At 35.7% G+C, this 12,301-nt stretch overlaps 3 protein-coding genes across 3 annotated transcripts; 1 reads left to right on the forward strand and 2 right to left on the reverse strand.

Annotated features, from left to right (window-relative positions):
* Nucleotides 1-2,888: 2,888 nt before the first annotated feature.
* On the reverse strand, nt 2,889-3,515 carry LOC100250181 (germin-like protein 9-3). The gene has a single exon (XM_002273455.1). The coding sequence runs from the start codon at nt 3,513-3,515 to the stop codon at nt 2,889-2,891; it is 627 nt and encodes a 208-aa protein (XP_002273491.1).
* Nucleotides 3,516-4,041: 526 nt separating this feature from the next.
* LOC100255353 (putative germin-like protein 9-2) lies at nt 4,042-4,928 on the forward strand. Its single transcript, XM_002273417.4, has one exon. It carries the CDS (start codon nt 4,239-4,241, stop codon nt 4,863-4,865), a length of 627 nt encoding a protein of 208 aa, XP_002273453.1. The 5' UTR covers nt 4,042-4,238; the 3' UTR covers nt 4,866-4,928.
* Nucleotides 4,929-6,078: 1,150 nt separating this feature from the next.
* On the reverse strand, nt 6,079-10,214 carry LOC100248468 (40S ribosomal protein S14-like). Its single transcript, XM_002274345.5, has 6 exons — nt 9,930-10,214; nt 8,782-8,901; nt 8,627-8,672; nt 7,679-7,764; nt 7,388-7,517; nt 6,079-6,328 (listed from the first exon to the last, which is right to left on the reverse strand). The coding sequence occupies exons 1-6, from the start codon at nt 9,930-9,932 to the stop codon at nt 6,261-6,263; spliced, it is 453 nt and encodes a 150-aa protein (XP_002274381.1). The 5' UTR covers nt 9,933-10,214; the 3' UTR covers nt 6,079-6,260.
* Between the last annotated feature and the right edge of the window lie 2,087 nt (nt 10,215-12,301).

Consider the following 12,301-nt stretch of genomic DNA (forward strand, 5'->3'; position numbering starts at 1 on the left):
TTAATTATCAGGGTGACAAGATCAACAGGATTGGCCTAGGGTCCTCCCGAGCTCAACTTCAATGGGAATCCTAATATCTTAGTCAGTGCTAGTGAGTTAACAAACATCCAGGGGTGGTGAGGCAATTTAGAGGTTCATATAAGTAAATTGGCTATAGAGGTATGGCCAGATTTTGATACATACCATCCCCAATCCAAAAAAACCTTTATATGTATAAGTTCTGGGAAGATTTGAGGAAAATGAGGGGAAGAAAATTTGAATGAAAGAAGAAGTGATGAAGAATAAAAAATAGGTTAAATGTAATAAATTGTTGTAATGAACAAAATAGTAATAACCAAAAAATAATGACGAGAATATTGAGAGAGATCGAGAATTAATTGAAATAATACAAATACAAGACGCAAATAATGTATGTGGTTCAGGAAATCCCCTTCATCCACAGGCAGGATCGCATCACTTATTATTATTAAACCAGAATTGCACAAAGTTTTTCTTCTTCATCACAGTGTTTCATAGTGTTTCCTAGAGATTAAAAAACACCAATCCCTCTCAATGTACTAGAAAACTTCGAACCAGAAAAAAGTCTCCCACATTTCTATCGGCTTTTTTTAAAAAATATATGTGAAACTGCATAACATTAACACTATGACGGACTTGAAGTAACTTCGACACCAGATCTGATTTCCAATCACTTTTGCTCTAGTACTACAACTAACTTCCATGTCATCATCTGACTTATTTGACATTATTTCAATCCAATTTCTGACAAAGCTCATATTTGGATCAAATCGTAACATATTGGTCCTGCTCTTCTTACCCCTTGGCAAGGCTTCTCAATGTTTTGACATTCACCAAATTCAAGCAATGCTTAAACTTGGTTCCAAGTAGCAACTTCGTTAGCATATGTGTAGGGTTATCTTCTGTGGTCACCTTTTTTTATCTCCATTGACTCTAAGCTATAATATCCTTGATAAAGTGAAGTCTTATGTTAATGGGCTTTGTTCCCTCATAGAACATTTGGTTCTTTGAGAGACAGATATCACTTTCGTTGGGATAATAAGTCATACTTATATGTTGGTAATTTTGTTCTTTTTTATGTTTGATCATAAAAGTCTTTTTAGATAGTGAGAAGATCAAATGCAGTTGTTTGTCCAACCAAGACGTCATAGGTATATGTCTAAAGAGGTTTGGCTTATAGCAAATTAGGCTCTTTTGAAATATAAAAAGGTTTGGTATCATTTTTAGACTTAAAATGTTTTTAAATGATTTTGCAAAAGAAATAGAGGCCGCTCAAGTGGCTAATCCTACTCAAGCAATCAGCTCGCTCAAACGTTGTAAGTTCGCTCAAACGATCATGTCAATCCTACCGAGATTAGAAACAGATTTTGGATGAATTTCACTCAAACTCCATTTTGAAAACTTAAGATACTGAAACTCTTTGTGGTTTTCTCCTATAAATACCTCATTATAACCCCTTGAGGGTTAGAGATCTTAGAAATTAAGAGATCTCACTTTAGTTGAGAAGGTTTCATTGAGGGGATCCTTCTAGCAATTCCTAGAGAGAAAGTCTAATGTGCCACAACATTCTCACTCTCTCACTCAAAATTTTGATCTTTGATTATTGGGTTGAAAATCATCTTCCCTTCAAGGTGGCTAAAGGATCTACTAGGGAGCAACAGAAGGTTGTTGTGTTGTAAACGCAAATTAAGTTATAGGTATTGGAGAGTAAGCCTTTAAGATAAAGCAATTAGGTAAATCTATGTAATTTTGATTTTGAATAATGGATTTAAATTAGTGGTCTTAGACCTTATGGTTTTTTATCTCCATAGTTAGTATAAAGGTTTTCCACGTAAAAATCTTATGTCCCATCACATATCTTTATTCATGTTTATATTTTGATTGATTATATTGATTTCCCTTAATTGATTTGTTGGGTTGTTATTGAGTTTGTTATCATGGTTATTTTGGTAGTTATTATTCTCTAACATCTTTTATCCCTAACTAATTAGGATATTTCTAAAAGGTAAAAACTTAGTTTTTTATAAATCTAAAGATTTTAGATATAACCCATTAAATTATTTAAGATACCTTTGATATCTATTAGATTAAAAGAATTGGGTATAATATAAAAATATTTATTGAAAATATTTTAATCACCTATTCTCTCTCCCCTTCTAGTTGTTCTCTATTGGACTTTCAGTGGTTTTTCAACTTTGACTACCATGTTAGGACATTGAGTCCTATTTATATGTTGACAATTCTATTTAAATTAATATTTGGTCATAGAAGTCTTTTTAGATAGTGACATGCTCTTCATTGAAGATCAATAATTGTTGTTCATCCAACCAAAAGTCACAAGCACATTTAAAAAGGTTTGGCTTGTGGCATATAAAGCTTCTTTGAAGTATAAAAAGGTTCAGTATCATTAGGAGCCCAAATAAGAAGCTTAGGTAATGGCAATCTGTTCAGATGATAAGCTGGAAGGCTGATGCAATTTCACATGGCACAACGCAAAGTGACACCTAAGGTGCACGCGTCTTATCAAAACCAAGCAACCACATGGTCATCAACATGCAAGAGCGTAGAATAGATATTGAATGAGATATCAACAAAAAGAGCTTATGCTCTTAGATTGAATGAATCTAAAGATCTTTATTTGCCACAGAAAATACATATATATATATATATATATATATATATATATATATATATATATATATATATATTAAGACATTGGATCATAAAGCAACAAGAAATATCAGTTCTTCCACAGAAGCAGCCTAAAATTAATGTTCAACATCAAATTCAACAGAAAAGATAACACAAAATGAATTGGAAGTATGGTGAAAGGCATTGAATCTCAATGAAAAACTCGGTGCTACTGCAACCTAAGCCCTACCCCCAAGTCCTGCCTTGATCTTCTGAATGGTGGCAACATCGGTTTTGAAAGACTTGGCAAGGATTCCATCATCAATGCCAGTAGCAAATACAGAGGGAGGAACCGAGACGGTTCCAGCATTAGCACTGCCAAAGGCAGAGAGGGCGGTGGCCGGTTCTTTAGCATCAGCGTTGTATTGGAAGTGCACTAGTCCCTTGGGGAACACAAACATGTCCCCAAGTTGGAGCGTCTGAGTATAGAGTTTGTTGGCGGTATCAATGAAACCAACCACGAGAGTACCTTCCACAACAAACAGATGCTCTGCAGAACGGGGATGGGTGTGAGGTGGGTTCACACCCCCTGCGGGATACTGGAGAACAGCGAAAGAGACACTTTGACCATTTAGAGCCGGAAACTCAGCTAGACCAGCTTTTGTTACCTTAAAGTTTGGTGGGACTGCGGAGTCAAATACCCCACGCATTCCAGTGAAGGTAAAGAAACTGCCATCAATGGCATTAGAATTTGCCGGGACTATGAAGTCTGACAAGATATCTGGATCGCTTGCTTGGGCAATCCAAGAAGTGGCGAAGACACCTATAGTGAAGAAAAGAACATGTCTGAGCATGGTCGAGGCCATTTAGTGATGCTTAGACGACTAGACCGTAAGAGAATATTGGATGACTACTATCTTGCCTTCGACCATCTATTTATATGGTGTGAGGTTTCAGCATTGTAATGGCCGGCTGCATTTTATGTTCTCATGCTGCCGCCTCCTCGTTTATCACTCCTTACCAAAAAGCTAAGTTGGAAGAATTATGATTCTGCCGTCTTATAAACCAGATCCATTCTCTTGTGAAATCTCTCTTCAACAAAGGCATTGCAGAAAACAGAGCCACGTTCTTATCATAGTGTAGTTTGATTTTATTGAATAGCAACTCACTTTTTGTTTACTACCATCAACTATGGTGATGGCTACATTTTTTGTTATATCCCTTCTTTTATGGCCTTGGTTTTCCATATGTGGCAGTCTAATGTAAAAATGAGAACATGATAGGGCCAGTTTGGTATACCATACATATTGTCCGTCTAACTGGCCATACATAAATTCAGATCACTAATTGTTAGCATATTGTACTACCAAATTGATAAAAACCAAGCAACTGCAAAACAATGACATTGTAATTTCCATCTCTAGTTGTCATTAAACCGGCCTGTGGACAAGGACAAGTACAAACCTTATTGCCTGTCCTCCACTCTCCATAAATAGTGCCCTCCTCCAAGTCCAAACACCTCATTCGGGTTTTTAAGTATCATAGAAATACCCCCACAAGGTACTCCACTACATTTCAAGCTCTCTACCATGGCTTCAAGGATTATCAGCCTTCTTTTTTCACTATTAGTAGCTTCATTTGCCATTGTCCAAATAGCAATTGCAGGGGATCCAGACATTGTCTCCGACTTCATAATCCCGCCCAACATGAGTGCTGTGGATGGTAACTTCTTCACATTTACTGGCATACGGGCTCTTGTGGGGGCACCTGAGCCCACAACCTTCAAGGTTACAAAAGCGAGCCTAGCGGAATTCCCGGCTCTGAATGGCCAGAGTGTATCTACTGCTGTGCTTGAGTTCCCACCTGGTTCCGTCAATCCACCTCACACCCATCCTCGCTCTGCAGAGCTGCTTTTCCTCCTTGATGGTTCACTGCAAGTGGGGTTTGTGGACACAACCAACAAGCTCTTCACCCAGACACTTCAAGCAGGGGACATGTTTGCGTTTCCTAAGGGACTTGTTCATTTTCAGTACAATGTCGATGCAAAGAATTCTGCTGTTGCCGTCTCCGCTTTTGGCAGTGCAAATGCAGGAACCGTTTCACTCCCCAACACTGTGTTTGCCACTGGCATTGATGACAACATCTTGGCTAAGTCCTTCAAAACTGATGTCGCCACCATTCAAGCTATCAAGGCTGGTCTTGCACCCAAGCCCTGAGAATAGAGCTCATTAACACTAGTTACTTTAACATTATCCTCTGTTCTTACGAACTTTTTTTTTTTTCAGTTCTTCCCTTCTTTCTATACTGGAATAAATACCCATCTCATTCAAATCAAGCCCTGAGAATAGAAGCTCATTACCACTAGTTACTTCCACGGTTCTCATTTCCTGATTTTTTTTTTTTTTTTTCTTTCTTTACCAAGCATGGTCACCTTTTGTGTTCAAAAAATCAAACTTTATGAGAAAAAACATTACACCTCATACAAGAATGAAATCAAGTTGCAGGTGAACAAAAGACTTTTTTGAAAGCATGTCAACAATGGATCGTCTCAAATTTATGATTTCTATGTTCACTTAATAAAAGTTTCTAATAATCAAGTAAGAAGCTTTTAAGGCTGTATTTTGGGCCAGTTGATCTTTAGGTCTCTTTCTTTTTTTTTTTGCCATTTTTGGTGGTGGGTGTAGAGGTTTGTATACCGTGCATAGGTTTGTATACCTTGAATCGCTTTTGTGACGTCTCTTTTTAAATGAATTTACTTTACTTATCAAAAAAAGGTAAGAAGCTTGATACCAATAACCTGAGGTTAATATCCCCAGCCCTGCCAGAAAGGGAAAACAATAAAATTAAATTCAGGCCTGCCCTAACAAGCTACATTAGATCACAAGCTTTAAGCTATAGAAGAAACATGATTTCATTTCAATGAGGATAAGCTTACAAATCACTTTATTCCATCCTATAGCATCTTCTAGATTGATACAAGACTACAATAGCAAACATAGATTTTGTTCACCATCTATCCCATGTTATCTCCCAACTGATGTTTGGTTGATCATCCCAGCAAAATTGCCACCACAAGACAATCTTTGACAACCAAAAAAAAAAATGAATGAGAAAATCTAATTCCACATTTGATGTTATTACTATCATTACTACCTTCCAATGATCATTTAGTGACGATTCTAAAAATCCTCTAGTTTTAAAATGGCACGGCTTCATAACTTTAATCACAGACCTTGGCTACCCTTTACCTTGGAATGTAAATAAAAAGCACCTCCTCCAAAGTCCATTATGTTCTAAGAATTGAAAACCATTCTGGTGTCTAGTGATGCCTACTTCCCAGAGACTCGTGAAGATACACGTAAAACATCAGAAGTTATAACTTATATTCATACGATTCCATATTGAAAAAGAGGGAAGTAAATGCCCTAGTTAAAGTCAAATGGTTCCATTTCACAAATACTCCATATAAATCTTAAGTCAACCAAGCCATTGTCAAAACTACAAAAATGTTTCAACTAAAAAATCATTTTCCAGCTGAAGCTTCAAGGAACCACCACAGAAAACAAAACACCCAAATGCAAGGATAGTTTGATGAAATAATAAGAGCCAGCTCACAGTCTTCTCCCTCTTCTTCCACCCTTTCTTCGAGTGCTGTCAGTGGGGATTGGGGTAACATCCTCTGAAAGATTAGACACAACAAAACAAGAATCATAAGTACCAATTAGAATCAATACTATTTACATTGGGATACTATTTTGGGCTTCTTTTACAGCCCAAAAAAGAGCATAACACAGAAGCAAGAACAATATTGCTCCTTGCGAAAGGCCTTTTTGATCTTATGCTGAAAGTTGTTCTGCTTAATGAAACACTTTCACAGCACCAAGAGTGATATTTTGAGATCACGACTTCACTTCAACTTCTAACCAGACATAAAACAAGAAGTTATCCCAAACGCACACTCCCACCAACAACCAAAAATTAATGAATGAATAACATTAACAACACTCAGAGAGATTAAGATGATAAAACCAGGGATGGATTAGATTGAACCAGTTGCAAGAGGAGCAACACTATAATTACTTTATCCCTATGACAGAATGTGTCTGACTAGTTTGCTCATTAACATGTAGGGCAAACAAATAAATCTCCAAATTACACTTGGATGCAGATAGTGAAAAAAGAGGGAGGAGTTTTAATTTAAAAACAATAAACAAATGAAAGCACTGCCTGGTAAATGATGACAAATGGTAGAACATGCATTACTAATCAGTTTCTCAAACTGCTGACAAATTCTCAGTCCCAGGATCTTGCCATCAAAAGAAATTTTCTACAGTCGAGCAACCACAACTACCATAAAAACAAGAGCACTTTCAAGCACTATCAAATCTAGATATAATAAAATCATGAGACTACAACATAGCATGTCAACCATAATGAGTGAGAATGCTGGTCCTCAATTTAAGATGGCCTGGTTATGAAATTATGAATGATTACTTTTCTAGCTAGGCTTTTGGACTAAGACAAACATCAGGCAAAAGCTCCTTGAAGTTTTACCTGTCTAAAATCCCAAAATTATTTATATTGTGAGGCCCAATTTCTCATGAATTGGGGTTTGCTACCCAAGTTTGAGTGTGCCTCAAACATTAACCCACTTAATATGCAATACTGAAACCAATTATATTAGGAACTCCTCAAAGTTAAGTGTTCCAAAAAAATGTTGCAAATATAAGAACCCCACCTATGCGACCAATTCTCATTCCAGAACGAGCAAGGGCTCGGAGAGCAGACTGGGCACCAGGACCAGGTGTCTTGGTCTTATTTCCTCCAGTGGCACGGAGCTTGATATGAAGAGCAGTAACGCCAAGTTCCTGATCAGCATTAAGAGTAAAATTTGTCAGATTGGACATCATCTCAACATGAGTTGCTTAGAAATAAAGATTAGGACTATCTAATGACCAAAACTAGGTTTTAAATCAGACAAGATCAGCATTTTTTAAGCACATCCAATCACAGAGATCAGGAAAAGAACCTTGCATCTTTGTGAAACATCTTGGGCCGCAAGCATGGCTGCATATGGTGAAGACTCATCCCTGTCAGCTTTCACCTTCATGCCACCTGTAATTCACAAATGAAAAATACTTACTAACTGTTTAATAATTAGGGGTTTCAATGTATTTTGGAGACTTTTATCTAAACTCGTACTCATCCATCCAACTAAGGGAAAAGCATCTAACTTAAATTAAATCATAATGTATTAAGGAAAAAAATAAAAAATAAAAATAAACGAAAGAAAAGATCATCCATTCACTCCTTATTTCAGACATCCAATAAAAATAAAATAAAGTAAAAAGGCATCAATTTTGAGACCAATTAAACTGAATTAGTTAGGATCATGCATATTTATTTTTACCTAAGTTTGACCAAATTCATTTTCAATCAAGGCCCAGATTAAATTACCTTGGTTACATCAGATCTAGAGAATGTACACAGAGTAGAGGCAGAGCTGCATCTTCATCTAATGATTAAACCTCCCTACCACTCCAAATTAGCCTATGCCTTACAATAATGATCTGCTGTGCAGCCTTAGTTCACATGAAATCCCACCAACAAGAATTGTGGAGCACGGTAATCAACAACAAACTATTCAAAAGCTTGGTATTACTAAGAATAACAGATGAAATGTTTTACAAATAACACATAAAATTACAGAGAAACCATGCTAATTAACTTCATCAATCAAGATCTAATGGCTACCATATATTGTGCCAGACTGACTGATCCAGTATCATAATTCCTAAAAAAAGGCCAGTCGCACAGACACTTTTCCAGCAAAAGAAACAAGAAAAATAAAATCCAGAGCATTAACACACGAGCAAAGAAAAACATAAACAGTAAACCAATGGTCAACATACTGAAACATACCAAACTGACCAGATATTAAGCATCCAACAAAATTAAGATAATATAAAATATGTACCAGTGATGCGAACCAAGGTCTCTCTGCCAGACAAATCAGTCACATGCTGCAATTGCAAAAAAGAAAAACCATCAATATTGGACTTCCAGCTTACTGAAAAGATAGGCCAAAATCTAGAGAGACAAAACAGTCAAAAGAATCAACACTGTACTTACAATGAATGTGTCATTGAAGGAAGCAAAAATGTGAGCCACACCAAAAACATGTTCTCCATCCCTTACAGTTGGTCCAAGGGTTACATTTTCTTCCTTTGGTTCCCTGACCTTCCTCCTCGACTATAAGGCCCCATCCAAAAAGAGATGAAAATTTCAAAAGTTACTTTCAAATCTCCTTTGCAAGTCATGATTATCAAATACATGAACTTATCATCAGGCATGCAATGCAGCATCAGTATCAGTGTCATATATTATAAGCATAATTCCATACAGCATATCAGTTAGGCCACGGATACAACAAACCAAACACAAAGTTACTTTTCAAACATCATCGATTTAAATCAATGGATCAACTACAAGTTATCACAGTCCAAATGTCAACATAAAAGTGATAATAACCATTCTACCAGAGAAATTTGGGGTCTAAACCTTCTATTCAAAGTAATAAGTTCAATCCTGCAATAATATGTATGCTTTCTTAGAAATTTTTGGACACAAAATTGAACAAGAAGACATAGTTCCTCATAAAGAAACATTTAGCAATTTCAGCAGTGGCCCTTGAAAGAAGGAAACCAATAACAGAAGCATCAAGAAAATACAGAAAACATGGCTTTGGCCCATCAATCTAGCGTTCGAATAAACAAATGCCCCATTTGGTCACTGAGAAGCAAGATGAAAGTAAGGAAAATCGAAACTCCGTAGTTTCCATGGTGTGGTAACTAAGAAAATGAAAACCGCATCTAAGCATAAATTAAACACTAAATTCCACATGTGAAACAAAACCAGAGATCGCCCTCTATACGGTCCCAGAGAAAACAGAGAAAAATAAAATAAATTAAAATTTTTAATCTAAGATTTTATAGTCTCGGGCCTTAAGAAATTTTAGTTTCTCGAAGTCCAAAAACCCAATATTCAAAAATGTATCTCCCACATTTTCTCCGCAACCAAACGGAAAATCAGGCTTAACCCAAAAGAATATCGAGCCTCGATTACAAAATTTCTAGATCTAAACATTAAATCAATAAAATAAAATAAAAAATCTAGGGTTCCTTGTGGAAGCAACCAATCACAGGTTTTACATACTCTGCTAGGCAGCCAAGAATCGATGGCTGTAAAGGTGAAAATAAGAGGAGGTTGGACTTGCTTACCATGGCTTCAAGCGGATCAAATTCGGAATGCTCAGAGATTAGGAGGAAGAAGAGAGCAGTGACTTTCGGGATTTTAGTTTCATTTTTATATCAAGAGAGGTCTAGGGTTTTAGGGGGAAGTTTTTCGAATTTACGAAAAGATCCTTGGAATTTACTTAAAATATTTTACTACACCTTGACTTTCTAGAGCTTTAAAATGGGAGGCTTGGACTTTGGCTGGCAATAGGATGGGTGACGAGGGATGGCAATTTCACAGTTTTTCGAATTACCCACTCTGCTTTTATTAGGACGGGAATGAAAGTATACTAATTAGGGATGAGCCAGATTTAAGTTTATTTTCTAAAACCCTAATGAGTTTGAGACAAAAATAAAAAATAATTTTATATTTTGGGCCGGGAATGAGATAGGATGTCCATCCCAAATCCATTGATTCCCTTTTGGGTGACTTGGCTTGAGTCTTAGGTTTGGGTTTGTGTGCAGATTAATTTTTATCTTATATTATTTTATTATTTACAAAGAGAAGTGGAAGAATTAAAACATCGTAAATTAAGAAAATATTAGTAAATAGATTTTATGAAAATATTAAAAAATAAAAATAAAAATAAAAATATTAATAAAATTAAAATAGATTAAAACTCATAAAAAAATAATAATATTAGGAATTTGAAAAATAAAGGTTTTAAATACTTAATAATTGGATTCTTCAACAATAGCTTGCTATAGTGTGGTAAAGTTTCGTTCTGTTAGGAATAGTGGTTAATGGTTGTTGTCCATGTGTATAGCTTAGTTAGAATAAAACAGAATTAGTTGGTTGTTTTGTTAGAATAAAACAGAATCAGTTAGCTAACTAAGAAGTGTATTTATATACCTTGTTGTAATCATTCATTTTGGGTAATGACAAATTCTTTTCTTTATTGAGTTTTCTCATATGATATCAGAGTAAGCTTTCTCCATCGACATCAAGCTTCCTGGAGTTTTCATACCACAACTTCCCTTACCAACAATTTCCGACAAATCGGCGTTTAGATTCGAAACTAGAACATGTTCAAAGCTAGGGCAATCTTGATTATGTTTGCTGAAAATTTCAGAGACTAAAAAGGCATCATTTACTCTGAAATATGGAGTCTTGATCCATAAATACCTTTAATGGAGGCTCCGATTCAAACCATTGCTCAAGATTCATCAATGGCAGCTCAAGAACAGTCAAGATTTTTACCTATGAGTTCCACACATTCTTTTTCTGTGAAACTTGATAACAACAATTTTCTCATCTAGAAACAACAAGTGGTCTATGCAATCAAAGGTTATGGATTACAAAGATTTGTCTTCTTTGAGTTTGCAATTCCTCCATATTTTCTATTGAAAGAAAATGCACAAGCCGAAAATGTGAACAAAGCCTTTGTTGAGTGGGAACAACAAGACCAATTGCTTCTTTCATGGTTGCTCTCGTCGATCTCTGAGAAAGTTCTTCCGAGGTTAGTTGGATGTGAAACCTCTTTTCAAGTTTGGGTGAAATTAGAGCAATATTTTGCATCTCAAACTAAGACTAAAATTGGATAGTTTAGGGATCAGCTTATGACTACGAAAAAGAGATCTTTGAATGCTGTTGAATATCTGTCCAAAATCAAGAGTTGTGTTGATTCTTTAGCCTCGGTTGGTCACATACTTACAGATAAGGACCATATTGATGTTATTCTAGATGACCTCACTGATGAGTATGATGCTTTCATCACCTCCATCCTTACTAGATCTTAATCCTATACGGTAGAAGAAGTTGAGTCTTTGATTATGGCATAAGAAGCTAGAATTGAAAAGAATGCTAAATCTCTTGATTCTGCACAAAGTGCCAATTCTGGCTCGTCTTCTACTAATAATGGTTTTAAAGGTCGTGGCAGAAGCAATTTCTCTACCAACTTTGGTCCTGGAAGAGGTCGAGGTTGTAACGCCCAGGCATTTCTTTTAAGGATAATTTAGGAAATTGTTATTAATAATTTAATTAGTTAATTAATTAATTTAATAAAGTGGAAGAGGGGTAAATGTGTAATTTTACGAATAAATACCCTAGGTATAAATTAGAAATTTTATTCTTTCCCTTCTTTTCTGAATAGAGTTCCTGTTCGCAAAATTCCAGAGAACGTAAAGTTGGAGTCAGATTTCAGGGTTGAAGAACAAATCTCTATAGGTAAGATTCTAACCCCTAGTTTAATATTTTAGATTTATTGATTAATTTCAAACACATTAGATATATTTTTTGGAAAACCCCAAATCTAGATTAGGGTTAGATTATTTTTTTTTAATTCATTTTAATATCAAATAGTGAAAATTTAATACTTTGATTTTAGTATTGGAATTTGGGAGATCTTAAGTTTTAT

Source organism: Vitis vinifera, chromosome 6 (genome assembly GCF_030704535.1).
Source record: "Vitis vinifera cultivar Pinot Noir 40024 chromosome 6, ASM3070453v1".
In the NCBI taxonomy this organism is placed as follows: domain Eukaryota; kingdom Viridiplantae; phylum Streptophyta; class Magnoliopsida; order Vitales; family Vitaceae; genus Vitis; species Vitis vinifera.